The sequence below is a fragment of the Grampus griseus genome (assembly GCF_964374135.1).
Source record: "Grampus griseus genome assembly, chromosome: 20".
Lineage (NCBI taxonomy): Eukaryota > Metazoa > Chordata > Mammalia > Artiodactyla > Delphinidae > Grampus > Grampus griseus.
The window spans coordinates 5,634,209-5,650,807 of NC_139014.1; the positions used below are offsets into that span (position 1 = coordinate 5,634,209).

The 16,599-nt window shown below is 52.9% G+C and overlaps 1 protein-coding gene across 1 annotated transcript in view; it reads right to left on the reverse strand.

Annotated features, from left to right (window-relative positions):
* Positions 1–16,599, reverse strand: part of SDK2 (sidekick cell adhesion molecule 2) — a gene marked incomplete at both ends in the record, with an annotated part of 262,118 nt that overhangs the window by 132,171 nt on the left and 113,348 nt on the right. Inside the window, one exon of the mRNA XM_082679157.1 lies at positions 8,355–8,520. Coding sequence (XP_082535283.1) covers positions 8,355–8,520 — 166 coding nt within the window. The remainder of the gene's footprint in view (positions 1–8,354; positions 8,521–16,599) is intronic.

Here is a 16,599-nt window from a genome sequence, read left to right on the forward strand (position 1 = left end):
GACCTTAGGCAAGTCGCTGGACCTCTCTGAACTGTGATTCCTAGCTAAGAAGCAGAGATAATAATAGCACCAATCTCCCAGAACCGCTGTGGGGAAGAGTGTGGCTTGGTTCCTGGCACCCAGGTGGCACGTGCCCTCTGGAAAGCCCACCAGCCTCTGCCTCCCTGGCCTCTGCTGCCTGCTCTCACTTCTAAGGGGAGGCCAGAGGAGAAGGCAGAGACAAAGCAGCTGGCACTGGAGCTTCTTTTTTTTTTTTTTTTTTTTCCGTACGCGGGCCTCTCACTATTGTGGCCTCTCCTGTTGCGGAGCACAGGCTCCGGACGCGCAGGCTCAGCGGCCATGGCTCACGGGCCCAGCCGCTCCGTGGCATGTGGGACCGGGGCACAAACCCGTGTCCCCTGCATCGGCAGGCGGACTCTCAACCACTGCGCCACCAGGGAAGCCCTGGAGTTTCTCTTCATCCTCTCCTCTGAAGGATTTCAAAGGTTGCAGCTGCTCTGCAGGGGTCCCCTGTTTTGTGACCACAGCCAGGGCCATCTCACGCGTGGGTCTCTGCCTCGACTGGGCTTTCTTCTCCCCACCACCGAGCCTGTGCACCTCCCAGATGCTACAGCTCCACCATAAAGGACGTCAGGCTGGCAGCAGGGCTGAGGACACAGCGGGGGCCAGCCAGACGCCCGGCCTGGCTCACCTGAGCTTCCCCTCCACACACCTGCCCGTCTCCACACCCAGCGGGGCCCATCTGGGGCCTCGGAGGATGGACTCAGCCTCAGCTGGTCTCACACCCACACGCTTGCCCCCCAGAGGGTCTGAGGGGCCCTCGGCTTCTTGTCTCTTGGGCCAGAGAACGACACACAGTGACAAAAGTGGGGCAGAAGGAACCCAATCGGGAACCTGTGTGCATCTGTGCAGAAAGGGCAAAACGCACTCAGGTGACGGACCTCTTGGAGCTGCTCCCGGGAGGAGCCCAGCCACATTCTGGAACTTCTGTGAGCTTTGTCTGCAAAATGAGGGTAATAACACTTCCTAGTGTTGCTGTGAAATGATGTATATTAAGTTCTTGAAAGCGAGTGAGTCTGGATAAACAGTTTTTCTATGGATACGCGTGCCTGACTGCGTGTGGGAACGTGTGTGTGTGTGTGTGTGTGTGTGTGTGTGTGTGTGTGTGTATGTGTGTGTGTGTGTGTGTGTGTGGTCTGCCTAGCTGATTTGTTTTTCCTGTTTGATTTTAAGTGTGAGACTAATTATGGCAGAAGGCGTTACCCAGGTGGGACAAAATAATCTGGTTGAAGACTCTGCTAGGACATGGTCACAAGGACGGGAGGTTAATGTCCATCCCCCTTCCTCCCCTACAGCCACTGCCTGACCTGCCATTTCTTGAGCTGGGGGGATAGTCCCAATGCACGCAGCCCTGGCTGGTGACATGGATGCAAACGGAGGCTGACCTGATTCAACCTGGAGAGATGCCCCCCCCATGGGAGGGAAGGGGGGTGGTGGGAGAGGCTCCAGAGAGGACCTGACCTTTATGTGGGTTTACTAACCCATAAGAGTCAGGAAGTCACGCAGACACATCTATGTGCTTTGCACGCTCATAACCATTAAATGTGTATATGAGACTTAAAGAAGCATATATATAACCAGAGCCCTGGGACCCCTTGGAGGAAGGTGTGCTCACCTGCACACGAGATTTCTGGCGGCTTTGTTATTTGCCCCATTATTCTATCAAGATGATACCCTGTAAAATCCTAACAGGTACCCTTTATTTCATGTCTGTTGCACCCGGGACTGGACTTGTCCCATAGCATCTCATTTAACCCTCACGACAACCCTCTAAGGTAGGCATTACCGTGCCCAGTTCCAAAGTGAGAAAACAAATTCAGGGTGGCTAAGTATTTCTGCCCTAAGTCACAGAGCTAGTAAGCGGTAGGAGTGTGATTGTATTCACGCGGGCCTAACCCCAAAGTCCAGGCTATTTCCACTCTGTCCCCATGGATGGATTCGGACCCACAAACTCCCCAGGGTCACCGGTACTCAGAAGGAGGCACTGGCTTCCCTTCTTCTAGATTTCTCTCTCTCTCTCACAGATACGCACACCCCTGGCCCATTCTGGTACAGATCCCACTGAGAATAAACACCCCTGGAGACTGAATGGGAATGCAAACTTCTTCCTTTGGAGACGGCGTGGGAAACAGTTAAATTTACGGCAGTGTTTCCAATCTTCTTTTCACTCAACCTGCTGAGTCAATTCAGCCATCCTTCTGCCTGAAAATTGGATATTATCACTCGACTCAAAACCTGGAGTTTGATAAAAAAAAACAAAAACAAAAACCTGGGGTTTGGATGAGATAGGAAGTCCTCAGCAAAAAGCAGTGGTGAGACAACCATAATGAGAAGCTGCTGACCGAGCTCCTCCATGATGGGATTTTCAGTAGGCATTCATTCAAAAGGGGAAACGAATATTTTGTTGAGGCAAAAAGCAAGAAAGTGCTAGAAATCCATTGGGGACATGTCAAAAGGACTCAAGATCCAGCTTGAAGAAGCTCCATTGGCCAACTCTGGGTTATTACGAGTGTCCAAATAATGATGGGAATGGATTAAATTAGGGAAAATTAAATAGAAAAAATTATCCGTGAGTTTGTACTGATGCTAAATTATTTTAAAGAGGATGAGAAAGGCGAGATTTCTTTCAAGAAAGAATGCCAAGTGGGCTTCCCTGGTGGTGCAGTGGTTAAGAATCTGCCTGTCAATGCAAGGGACACGGGTTCGAGCCCTGGCCCGGGAAGATACCACATTCTGTGGAGCAACTAAGCCCCTGTGCCACAGCTACCGAGCCTGAGCTCTAGAGCCTGCGAGCCACAACTACTGAGCCCACGTGCCACAATTACTGAACCCTGTGCGCCTAGAGCCCGTGCTCCACAACAAGAGAAGCCATGACAATGAGAAGCCCACACACTGCAACGAAGAGTAGCCCCTGCTCACCGCAACTAGAGTAAGCCCGTGCACAGCAATAAAGACCCAACACAGCCAAAAATAAATGAAAGAAAGAAAGAAAAGAAAGGAAAGAAAGAAAGAAAGAAAGAAAGCGAGCCAACTAATATAAGTAAAAGGAATGATGAAAAATCTGCTTATCATAACCACCTTGGTAATAATAATTGATTCAGGTAAGACTCATCAATGACTATTAAACCACTGGGTGGGAAATTCCTGGGGAGGAGAATATTCACAGAGTCTCAAGTTATCATTCAAAGGAGAGACAATACATCGATACCTGGACAAGGGAGAAATCTAGTAAACATCACCTTGACCAGTTGGTAAGACCCACCATCACCGATAATGGTGCAAAGTGACTTAAGGTGCTTGTAATTGTGAAGCGTTGAAATGGACGTATATCTACGTAATATCCTTGGAGGACATCTTGCAAAACTGGCTGAACTCTCAACAATGGCAATGCCGTGAAAGATAGGAAAGAAAAATGAGCAACAGTTCTAGATTTAAGGAGTCTGAAGAGTCATGACAACTGAATCCAATGTGTGGTCCTTGATCAGATCCTGTACTGAACAGCAACAATAAAAAGGTCCACAAAGGACATAATTGGGACACGTGGAGAAATTTCAACGTGGACTGTGTGTCAGACAGTAGTATTTTATCAATGTGCAATTTCCTGAGTGTGAAAATTGTGTGGTAGTTCTGTAGGAAAATGCCTTGCTTTTAGGAAATTCTACTTAGGGGTGAAGTGACGTGATGTCTGCAACTAACTCTTAAATGATTCAGAAAAAAAGATGCGTGCATCTATGTGTGCATAGAATGAGCAAGAGAGAGTACAAATGATACAAAATATTAACAACTGGGGAATGGTAAAAAGGTATACAGGTGTTTACGGTACTGTCTTATAATTCTTCCAAGATTTGAAAATTTTCAAAATTAAAAAAAAAGAAAGGAAGGAAGGAAAAATACCTGCCATGAGCCAGGCCCTCACAGGAGGCAGGGGTGGTAAAGTGGACACAGGGGGCTACTGTCTGCCCCACCACCCTTTTCCCTTCTTCTGCTAAGAGCTCTCACCCTCCTTTCCACCACGTGGCTCTAGTGTGGGAGCTGCTGCGCAATGTCCTATGGCTCGGAGTAGACACATGATGCAGGCCTGGCCAATCACAGCACTCCATGCTGCTTCCCATTGGGATTGGTCAGGGCAGATCCAAGCTGGACCAATCAGAATCCTTCCCTGGGACTTTCTACATGGAACTCCTATGGCGAAATTCCTTCTACTCTGAAATCATGTGGCTGTGAGCCTGTGATTCCCAAACTTCTCAGTGTCACTCACTGCATGAGAATGAAGTCTGAACCCAGAGGCGGGCACAGCTGAGCAGCCCAGAGGGGAGAGGGCCTGGTAGTATCAAGTTCTTGGTTCTGAGATTCCTGGAACCTCCAGGAACCTGAGATCCCTGGAACCTCCAAGGTGCCTGAGGCTCTCACTTCATTCTGTGGTTTATTTGCAGGCTCTCATGTAAATAATTAGAAGGCAGAGTATAATAGGATGTATTATGGACAGTCACAAAGGGCAGAGAGAGGCAGAAACGAGTGTGTGTGTGTTTGAGAGAGAGAGGGAGAGAGATTTATTGAGAACACATATGTGTACTATCAGGAAAGGCTTTCCAAAAGAGCTGGAACCCTGCAGGAGAGAGACAGAAGGTTCTGAAAGGGGCAACATTCCAAGTGGAGGGGACAGGACAGTTTGGACAAAGGCAGGAAAAAGGGCATGTGGGAGGAACTGTCCTGGGACCTGTGGTGTGAGGGTCCTGTTGGTGGGAATGTGTTACCTCAGATGGGAACAGCAAGAGCTAAAGCAGGTGCTGTCAGGAGCAGAACATGAAGAGTTCTGAAGGCCACACTGAGGAGTGTAGATCTTTCCCTGTGAGCACAGCTCGTTTTTTAAAAAAATTAATTTAATTTATTTATTTTTGGCTGTGTTGGGCCTTTGTTGTGGTGTGCGGGCTTCTCATTGCGGTGGCTTCTCTTTGTTGTGGAGCACGGGCTCTAGGCGCGTGGGCTTCAGTAGTTGTGGCACGTGGGCTCAGTAGTTGTGGCACGTGGGCTCAGTAGTTGTGGCCCGCAGGCTCTAGAGCACAGGCTCAGTAGCTGCGGCGCACGGGCTTAGTTGCTCCGCGGCATGGGGGATCTTCCCGGACCAGGGCTCGAACCCGTGTCTCCTGCACTGGCAGGCGGATGCGCCACCAGGGAAGCCCACAGCATATTTTTGATTAGAGGAAAATCCTGATTGACTTGTCCTCGGGCACACGGCAGGCACATGCTGCCACGAAGAGTAGCCCCTGCTCACCGCAACTAGAGAAAGCCCACGCACAGCAATAAAGACCCAACACAGCCAAAAATAAATGAAAGAAAGAAAGAAAAGAAAAGAATCCCCTGCTGTAACAGCCAGCCTTCCTGGGGATGAGGAGGCAGGAGGATGAGTTTCCCGAATGGACGTCCATTTACGTCTCCCTGAATAACTTCCACCCAACTAAGCTCTGAAATGGAGCTTTGTTTTCTAGAACGTGCAGAGCACAGTTAGCAGAAAGATGCTTAGGATACACACGGAGGAGGCGATGGCTTCAGTCTTTCTTCAACGGGAGGCCGTGTGGGGGATGGTAAAGAATTCTAGTCCTGTAGTTATGTGACTTATATGTGAAGCCCAACTCAACAACTTGACCTTGGGTGGACTGTTTCATCTCCCTAAACCTCAGTTTGCTCGTCTGTAGAATGGAGAAAACACTGGAACCTACCCGTGGGATTGCTGGCAGGATTAAACAAGACGCTCTCAGAGCGCCCATCACGCCGTCTGCCAGGTGATACATTCTTTTTCATTGCTGATGACTGTTATCATCATTACCATCATCAACAGCTGCACCCTGACAACCGTTTGGATGCCTCCAGGGACAGGTTGCTGACTGTGTCCCGAGGAAGCCCATTCCATCGCTGGGCAAGTCTGAACCGGAGGCTGAGCCAGGATCCGCTTCTGTGTAAAGCCCACCCCACGTCCCTGCAGCTTCAGGCACCAAAAGAATGGCTGTGAAACAGATCAAGAACCAACTCTCCTGCTCCTCCTGGGTCCTGCCTCCAGCTCAAGACGAGGGCAAGGGCACCATTAAGAGCGTGGCATGCCATCAGCGTGCTCCTGGGGTGCCCATTCAGGCATGTTCAGTATCTAAGCGGCTGCAGGGGCTTTTCATGGGCACGGTCAAAACTGCCCAGGGTGCCAGTTTTGAATGGCTCTGGGCCCCAGCTGAAAACCATCACGGGGACCACCCTGGGAGGCTCCCTGGAGAACCGAGGCCCAGAGTGGCCAGCCCTGGAGGGCCTCCTGCATCCTGGTCCCGACCTCTCACCAGCCACAGAGGGGAGGGTGGTCGTCCTGCCCCGGCCTCTCCTGGCCCCTCCTTTGCCAAACTGGCCACGCCCACTGAAACCAAGCAGAACCTCGTGGGGCTCCTAGGCACCAAAGTCTTTCTGTGTCCCCCATTTCTTGTATGTAGGGAATAGCCTTCAGCCTCCATGACCTTCCCTGAGTCCCAAAGGGCAGATCAGAACAGCTGCTAATCAGGGAAGGGAGGGGATGCAGAGACAAGGGAGGAGCAGTCAAGAAACAACAGTGCAGCCTTGGGGCAGGTCCTGGTCCCTCCTCAAGGGACACACACAACAGTATCTTTGAGCTCGTTACAGAACTAAAACCCCCAACAAATGGAAGATGAACTAATGAAGCGTTCTTCATTCCAGAGGGAAGGTCACAGTTTGATAACCTCAAGAACCACAGAAGCTCATCAAGAGGCCACCTGAGGAGCCTCCCTGGTGGCACAGTGGTTAAGAATCCGCCTGCCAATGCAGGGGACACGGGTTCGAGCCCTGGTCCAGGAAGATCCCACACGCCACGGAGCAACTAAGCCCGTGCGCCACAACTACTGAGCCCGCGTGCCACAACTACTGAAGCCCGCACGCCTACAGCCCGAGCTCCGCAACAAGAGAAGCCACCGCAGTGAGAAACCCGCGCACCGCAATGAAGAGTAGCCCCCCCCTCGCCGCAACTAGACAAAGCCGCACGCAGCAACAAAGACCCAACGCAGCCAAAAATAAATAATAAATAAATTTATGAAAAAAAAAAAGAGACCACCTGAGGCCAGATTAAAGGAGTGCAGGCCCTGCATACACCCTAATCTTATCAGTAATCCCACCCTTGAACTATTGCTATAAAACTCCTCACCAAATCATCACAGGTTGGGACACAGTTTTTGAGGGCATGAGCCCACTGTGTCCCCCTTTGCCTGGCAAAGCAATTAAGCTATTCTTTTCTACTTCACCCCAAACTCTGTGTCTGAGATTTGGCACTGGTGCACAGAGGCCGAATTTTCGGCTCTCATCACCATCCCATCCAGGCCAGGGCTGGGGCAGAAGGAACCTGGGCATGGGGGTCACCCCAAACTCTGGCCTCCCTGCTTCATGAAGAAAAGGATGGTTTTCTGGAAAGGACCGATTCTCAAGCAATTAAATCCCCCTCCTCTCGTTTGCATTCCTGTCCCTGGTGGCAGATTTGTATCAACATCCCCAGGCACAGGGTCAGGAGCCAATAAAAAAGGCCGAGATAGGAGGACAGAAGCAGGGGGAAGGAGAGCCGGGAGAAAGGCTGGAGGCTACCCGGCTTGGGGAGTAGCTGCCCCACTGCTCACTCTTCTGGTAGCAAACTTGCTCTCACTGAGACCCTGTTTTTCTCTCTCTCTCTCCCTGTTCTCCCTTATCCCCACTTGGCAGTGTCCTGGGGAAGGAAGGGCAGCCCAACCCAGAGCCCAGTGGAAGGGCACAGCAGGGAGTGGAGATAAGCGCAAAGGCCCTGGCGGGGGAGGTCCCACCTCCATGTCCCCCCCGAATTGCCCTCCCAAACAGAATCTGTCTGCCCCTTACAGACCCCAGGTAGCTGCATGCCCTACCCCTCTGCTGGACCCAGGCCCCTCCAGTAGCTCCCCCGAGAGAGCAGGGCTCTTCTCAGTGGGGAGGGGAGGTGGGGATCTGGTCACAGCCGTGGCCACAGTCTAGCTGCTGGCAGCGGGCTCCCCTACCTCAGTCATCACCTCTGCCCCGTCCACGGTTGCCTGGCCACCCAGCCATCTTCTGCCGGGTGCAGCGGGGCAGCGTCTTCTCACCCTGGGCAAGGGCGGCCTTGGCCCCCTACTTCTGTCACCCCAGCCTCCCAGCAACACTGGAGCCGGGGCTCCCCCACCAAAACCGCCACACGGCGCCCCTGCCCAGTGCCCTGGTACCCCCTCAGGACACAGCAGGACCCTGGCGGCCGGGTGGGAAGAAAGGGGCGGCACGCTTGCCTGTACTCCAGAGAGAACTTGGTCAGCTCCCTGTCGTTGTGGAGCCACTTGAACTCCAGTGGCCAGCTGCCCTCGGCCATGCACGTGAGTACCAGGCGATTCCCCTCCAGGTGCACCTGTGTTCGCACCGGCTCCGTCTTGAAGTAGGGGGCCACGTCATCTGCGGGAAACAGAGACACAACATTGCTGGTTATCACCGGCTCACCTGCCTGCGGCGGCTCAGCTGGAGCCCTGAGGCCCCGAGGCAGACGGGGCAGGTGCAGCGGGTAACCTGCCAAGGTCACGTGCCTGAGCAGAACTTGTCTTCAGAGTGAGTTCTCCCCGCCACCCTCCTTCCAGACCCCACCAGCTCACCGCCACTGCTGCCACCCCTCCGCTCCAGTACCTTCCACCTCTCTCCCCTCGGGATCCCCAACCCGTCCATACCCTTTGCTTTGGTTTCTCCTTCCAGAGCAGAAGGGGGGGGGGGTCGACGGCGCTTACTGCACTTCAGCCAAAGGGAAAGAGAAACAGGGACACCTGCGCTGACAGAAGTGGCGGGTGACGGGGCTGCCCTGAATCCTGCTTCCCAAGGCTGGAGGAAACCCTGCAAAGGCATCAAGGGCAGAGTCCCTCCGGTCGGGCCCCTCCACTGCCAGGCTGCTTGATCTTCCATCCCGGGTCCTGGGTCTTCCATCCCGGGTCTTCCATCCCCGGTCCTGCCTCGGCCTCCCCGTTCGCACACCAGGCTGCCGTCGGGGCAGAGGAAATGGCACTGCTGGGCCGTGGGTGTGGGTCCAGCGCTTGCTATGCTCCCTACCCTAACCCTGTGACCTGACTCAGTCCAGCCAAGCACGAGCCCCCACCCCCGCACAGCGGCTGCCCTCGACGGAGACAACACACTCCGGATCCCGGACTTAAGGGGACCACTCAGACCAACAGCTTTGGGTGGAAATAGAGGCCTTCCGCTCTCTGGCCAGTGGGAAAAAGGGCAGAAGTGAAACAGACAAGGGGGTTGACAAAAAGACAGGGAGAGAGGGGGGAACGGGGAGAGGGCCTCCAAGCCCATCATTGAGCAGACCTGCCCTTTAGGGGCTGGGCTGGGCTGGGGGAGGAGCCAGGATCTGGAGACGACACAAGGACTGAAGCACCTGCTAGGTTCTGGGCTGTTCCTGGGGCTTTAACATATGCTCATTTAATCCACACGCAAGCCCACAACCAGACAGGATCATAATCCCCTTTTAGAAAAGCGGTTAGAAACCCGCCCAGGGCAACACAGCTGGAAGGGGAGGAGCCAGCCCTGCAGGCTAGACCTAGAGTCCCGCACCTGCCTTGATGAAGGTGGAACGTGGATGGAGGAGAAGATGGGCTTAAGGCGAGACTCCCAGAGTTCGTGCCGCCGCCGAGCCCTTGCATCTGACAGATGGAGGGAGCGAGCTCCAGAAAGCACCATTCACCGGCTCACCCACGTATCACCCGGCGCTCACAGCAGCGCTCCCGTTGTGGTAAGGGATACCGCTCGGGGACCCCACGGCCACGTGCCGCTAAAGGGGAGTCAGGTCCAGACTTGCCAGACGCAAGTGCAAGCACCTTCCACCCATCACACTGCGCCCCGAGGGGCGGGCAGTGCTCAAAGCCGGGAAGCTGTTGGCTAGCCAGGCACCGGGCGTCCCGACCTCCAGCCCCGTGGTGGGGGAGGGGTCCTGGCACCACGTTCCCGTCTGTGCTCAGCCTGCGACTCCCAGCTGCCTGGGCGTGGACAAGCGTTCATCTTTCCGAGACTCAGTTTCTCCACCAGGAGACACGGGAAGAGAAACAGCCACCTTGATATCTCAAGGGTTCAATAAGATAGGAATTGTGAAAATGCTAGGTCCGTGCTTGGCCCAGAGTAAATGTTCTGCAAATGTCCACTTCTTCCCCAACATCAGAGAGTGGGTGTCCCCACCAGGGTGGGTGTTCCATCATCCTCGATGCCCCAGATATGCCTTGGTCCGAGTGCTAACTTTCCCCTGGGGGTCCAGAGGGTGAAAACCATAAGACACTATTCTTTTGGCCTAAGATATGGAACAAACCAAAGAAGAGGAAGGGGCACGTGTCAGGAGTCGGGGAGGGGGTGACTTCAAGGGTGGCAGGGAGTGAATCAAGACGCGGCCTGGCAGGCTGGTCAGCCCACTAGGGGTGGGGGCGTCGGGGCCCCTCCTGCGTCACACGTTGAATCTCTGGAGCATCAGTGGGGCCTCACCCTCAGATTTAACCAGAATTGGGCACCCTTGGTTTTCAGATAAGGTTCAGCATCTGTGACAAAGCCTCACTCTGAGCTTACACACAGACTGACAACTCGAGACAAGCCGTCACGCAGGTCTGGGGCCCAGGTCCACCTGCGGGCTGCACAGCATCTGCATCCCCTCCGTCTCCACTGGACACTGCGTGGCTGGGTCTTCCTTGAACCCCATCCCTGCTACTGACCCTCCCCTTGGGGGCCACTGGAGGGCAGGTGCAGACACGCGCAAGAGGTGCACCCTGGACCAGCCTGCCCCACCTCGTCTCTCTGTGTGACCGTGCGCGTTCCCGTCTCGGAGTTGACGCTACCTATTCGCAGGTCTCTCCCTCACTCTTCACGACCGTCATGTGAGCACACTGCCTTCAAGGTGGTTGAAAAGGTGCCTACTGATATGAAGAAACTAGGGGCGGGACAGGAATAAAGACGCAGACACAGAGAATGGACTTGGGGACACGGGGAGTAGAAAGGGTAAGCTGGGACGAAGTGAGAGAGTGGCATGGACATATATACACTACCAAATTAAAATAGATAGCTAGTGGGAAGCAGCCGCATAGCACAGGGAGGTCAGCTCGGTGCTTTGTGACCACCTAGAGGGGTGGGATAGAGAGAGAGGGTGGGAGGGAGGGAGACGCAAGAGGGAGGGGATATGGGGATATATGTATTCATATCGCTGATTCACTTTGTTATAAAGCAGAAACTAACACACCATTGTAGAGCAATTATACTCCAATAAAGATGTTAAAAAAGAAAAAAAGAAAAGGCGCTTCTTCTAGAGTGTGTCTTGGGAGAGTGGCCGCCACGCCGGATCCCTCGCTTTGGGGTCCTAGCGCACCTCTGGAGGTGGCGGAGGGCAGAGAGGGAGGCAAGCCCCCATTTGCCAAGGAAAACGATTCCCCACCCCTCGGAGGCAGCTGGCTCGCTCTCAGTTTAACAAATGGACACGTTCGCACTTCAAAGGCGCATTCATTCTCCAGCAGCTTTCAAGAGCCCTTTGAATCGAGTCTTTAAGAAGGGGGAAGGGTAAGCTGGGACAAAGTGAGAGAGTGGCATGGACATATAGACACTACCAAACGTAAAATAGATAGCTGGGGGAAGCAGCCGCATAGCACAGGGAGATCAGCTCGGTGGTTTGTGACCACCTAGAGGGGTGGGAGGGAGGGAGACGCAAGAGGGAGGAGATATGGGAACATATGTATATGTATAACTCATTCACTTCGTTATAAAGCAGAAACTAACACACCATTGTAAAGCAATTATACTCCAATAAAGATGTTAAAAGAAAAAAAAAACCCTCTGTTAGTTCCTGTCATCCCCTGTTTGTTTAAAAACAACAACATTCCCAGCCCCCACTGATTAAATCCCTTCGAGGCGGGCCGACTCAGAGCCAGAACAGTCGGTGCGCGCGCACGCGGGCACACGCGCTCTGCACCCAAACCCTCGCCTCTGCAACTCGGCTCCCTGGGCGATGCACCCCCATGTCTGCATTTGCCAGTTCGTTCCTCACGCTCTCCCGGGGGTGGGGTGGGGTGCCAGTCTGGAGCCGAATGGCTTTTGCTTGGATGAGTTGATTCCAGAGGCCGCTGGAGACAATGACTTGGGGGAAGTGGAGGGGGGAGGGATGCGGTTAGCCTTTCCTGAGAACCTGCTGGGTACCCAGCTCAGAGCTGCATCCCTCATCCCAGGTTATCCTAACAAGGCGGTCTGGCAGAAGCCGAGGTTCCCCTCCCCAAGTCCCTGCTATGCGGTCATACCTCCTTTTCCTGAAAGGCTAAAGGCCCCCTCCTCTCTGGGTACAGGGATTTGGGAGGGAGGCCCTATGCAGAACTGAGAGCCAGGGCAGGGAGTCCAGCCAGGCGGTTTTCCTGGATGGACTGGCCCTGCCCCAAAGCAGGGGGAGTGGGAGTGTGTGAGCCATCGAAGGAAAGACTCTGATGGGAAAAGGATGCTGGTGGGAACAGCAGTGTGTGCGTTTGTGTGCGTGTCTTTGAGCGTCTGTGCCTGTGTGCATCTGTGTATGTACGCAGGTATGTGTTCACGTGTGTCTCTGTGTATGTCTGCATGCATATCTGATGGCATGTGTATCTGTATGTCTGAGTGTGAATCTGTGTGTGTGTGTGTGTGCGCGCGCGCGCGCGTGCTTATGTGCAGGAACAGATTTCTGTGTCATGACTGCACAAATCATTGACCTTGGGCAAGTTACTTCGACTTTTTGCACCTCAGTTTCCTTAGCTGTAAATTGGGGATATATTTGTTGTGACGCTTAAATAAATTAAAAAACATAAAGTGCTTAGGAAGGTGCCTGGCGCACGCTATAGGAGAGGCAGCTATTCTATTCTTGATCGGACATGTAGATGGGCAGATTCCCTGGAGGGAAGAGCTCATACCCTGTTGGCAGGGGCCAGCAGCTCCTCTCAACCTTAGTTCTAGGACTGTGCAGTACACAACTTGGACTACTGTACACAGCAGGCCTGCTAGCCACGTTCTCAGTGGGAAGGGATAACCGGAAATGGAGGAGAACAGTGGACAGAATCAACACTTTGAAAGCACACACACAGAGGATTTTTTAACTAGACAAAGTGATTTGAAAGTGCACATTTTAAAAGACCACAAAAGAATAGCCAAGAAAATTCTGAAAAAGAATGGTAAGCAGAGGAGACTAGCACAGATATTGAACTCTATTATAAAGCTGCAATAATTAAAGAAGTGTGTTCTTGTCCAAACAGACTGATGAAGCAATGAACGAGAGAGGCCAGAAATATGCCCCAATATATATGGGATATTTAAGACAGGACGAAAATAGAATTTCAGGTCAGTGGGGAATAGATCAATTATTCAACAAATGGCCTTGGAAAAACCAGGATGCCATCTGGGGGAAAAAAAAAAATCAAGCGGGATCTCTTCCTCACACTTTACCTCAAAATAAATTCTAGATGGATCAATGTTTTAAACAAGAAAAATGAAATTCTAAAAGAACTAGAAAAAAATCACCGGGCTTTTAAAATATACAATCTTGGTGAAGCAAAAGAATTCGCCAAGTACTTTCTAAGTACTACCCAAACTCCAGAAAGTCATACAACAGATTGATACCTTCAACTATATAAAAATCTTGCATGGAAAAAAAATGTCCATAAACCAAAGGCAACACATGACAAACAGGGGGAAAATATCTGCAACTTCTATCAGGGACAAAGCGCTCGTCTTCCTGATATAAAAACTATTCCCATAAATCAATAAGAAAAAGATGAACAAACCTACAGAGAAACGGGCAAAGGATATGAACCGTTCACGGAAAAGAACTGCAAGTAACTCTGAAACATAGACAAAGATGCTGAACCTCGTGATAAGAGAAAGGCAAGGGAAACTCAATAAGACACTTTTTTTTTTTCTATCACTTCGGCCAAGATCTGAAAGTGCGATAATACCCCGGGCTGGCCGGCCCGCGGAGACCCGGGTGTCGCGCACACAGGTTTGGGGACTGTCCTTGGTACCCCACCTATGCAGAACAATTTGGCGACTGTCGAAACTAAAAACGCACCTCCCCATCCCCCAATTCTTCAAGGAATTTCTCCTCCACACACACCCGTGCACGAGTGAAGTGACAGCACTTCATGGCAACGCTATGTTTTGTAACAGCAAAAGCTCGGAAATGACCTGAATGCCTGTCAAGAGGGTGATGATGGTTAAAGAAATGATTGCACCTCCAAACAATAGAATTCTCTATAGCGAAAGGCTCTGGAACAAATTTTGAGAGCTACTGGTAAGTGAAAAAAGCAGGGTGTAGAATGGGGTGTGTGATCTGCTACCACTTGTGCACAAGTTTGGTTTGTTTTTTTCTTTTCAAGGATAAAAATAGATTTGCCTGTATAGGCGCAGGCTTTTTCTCGGGGGTCACATAAGAAACTGGGCTCAGTGACGCTTTAGGGAGGAGGACTGGGTGGCTGGGGGCTGGGTGGGGAGGGGTTTACTTTTTACTCTACGCTTTTTTGCAACTTTTCCGTTGCGTCCCACAGGTGTGGATTGCTTATTCATAATCCAATGTGTTTATCGCTTCTTTATAATCAGATGTGTACACACAGATGCAAACACGTATGTGACTGGGCAGGGTCAACAGTCGCGGGCGGCCCTGCTGGTGATGCAGGAAAGGACAGGCCTTCCGTGTGCACGGGACACGGGGGTGTGGCGTGGCTGGGGGTCCCTGACCACCAGAGCCTGAGCCTCTTGAAGGAAGAGCCGCCTTCAGAGGTGGACAAGAGGCCTGAGTCCTGGGCTTCCTTCTCGTTTCCCAGAACAGCTCAGGGGGCCCCTGGCTGGCTTTTCCTCCAAATTCCCGCTAAATACACTTATCGTCATCCTTCTACTCCAAGCTCCAGGCGAAATAGCCCCACACAGACGCTTATCTCAACTTCAACCTCTCCCCTCCCTTCAGCCCCCAGCACAATAATGTCATCTTTCTCTAGGGGTCCCCCCCCAATCTCTCCTGGGATTTGACTTCCCAGCCAGCCCAGGCCTGGGAACCCCACCTCCCCTGGAGCCAGACCCTTGCCAGCTGGCAGTGCCAGTCAGGGTGAAGACCTCCACCCACCACCAGTGCAATTAGTTGGCCAAAAGGTGTCCATCTGCCCTCCAGAGCCAGCTTCACGGGGCACCGGGCCTGGACCAGTCCCCTTCCCAGCTCTGAAAGACCCCACAGCCTTTCTCTTTTAGCAGCTCTCCCGCAGTAACTACACAGCCATCGGGAGTGTCTCTGGAAAGCTCGGGGACGGGGTGGAGGTTGGGATTCTCTCAAACTTTCTCAGCTCACCACCCCCTAGCTTCTGCACCGTCACCTTTGTCCTGGATTGATCTCCATGCCCTCCTAACTGGTCCCCACCCTGGAGCTGGCTGGTGGCCACAGACCTAAGCAGGCTGGGCCCCGGGTCAGAGGAAGCAGGGGCTCTGGACAGGCCCCTCTCCACAAACCCCACTTCTCCCTACACATCTATTCCTGCTGCCTTTATTTCATACGACCTATGCAACTTCCCACACATCAAGTGTTTTATGTCCATCTCTTCAGTTAAGTGTCACGAGAACTTCTCAAGGATGGTACTACCTTTATCCCCATTTTACAGACGAGAAAGCTGACACTCAGGAACGGTTGGTCTTTTGACCTTGCCACACAGATGGAAACCCAGATCTGGCAGGTTCTAGAGTCCTGGACCTTTCTGTAGGTGGCACGGGGCTTCCTTGAGCTGTCCCACTCTTCACATCCCAACCCGTGCCCTCACGGGTGGTAAGTGAGGGATGGTGGCCTCTCTCAGGGTCGTGGCTTTGAAGCCACAACAGGGGCCACGCCGGTTGTGTGGCAGGGGCATTCTTACCCCAACCTCCAATGTCACGGCCCTAGGACTAGATTGGGGGTGAGGGTGAACCAGGCAGGCTGACCGGGCATAAGTCCAGAGGATACTGGAAGGATGATGGGGCAGAACCGCCCAGGGGAGACGGGTCCACCTAGGGGTGGGGTTTTGGAGGGCTGGGCTATTGGGGTGCAGGGAGAGAAGCCTGGGATTAAGGGAGGTCCGAGTCCAGAAGATGAATAGATGTGGGCAGGAGGGGTCAAGTAAGACGAGGCAGGGGTCGGAGCCCCGGGGGTTCTTGGGAAGGAGCCGCTGACCTGGGGCCCCCATCCCAAAGCTCTGCTCCCCACGTAAGCCCCCAGGTACCACCCTTTCCCTAGGGTCTGGCTTGAAGGTCCCAGTGGGGGAAGAGAAGAGAAACTGGGTTTAAATGCCAGTTGCTATGCCAACTAAAGTGTGACCTTGAGCAGAGTAACCTCCCGTCTCACTTGTCTGTCCATGGAAGAGATTCCAACCCCCGCCCCAGAGGCTGCTGGGAGGACCAAGGGAGCGAACGTATGTCAGATTCGGAGCTCAGCGCTTGGCACCTACGGGATGCTCTTTCTGCCCTTCAGACCCCTGGAGGTGACTGCATGGGGAGGAGATG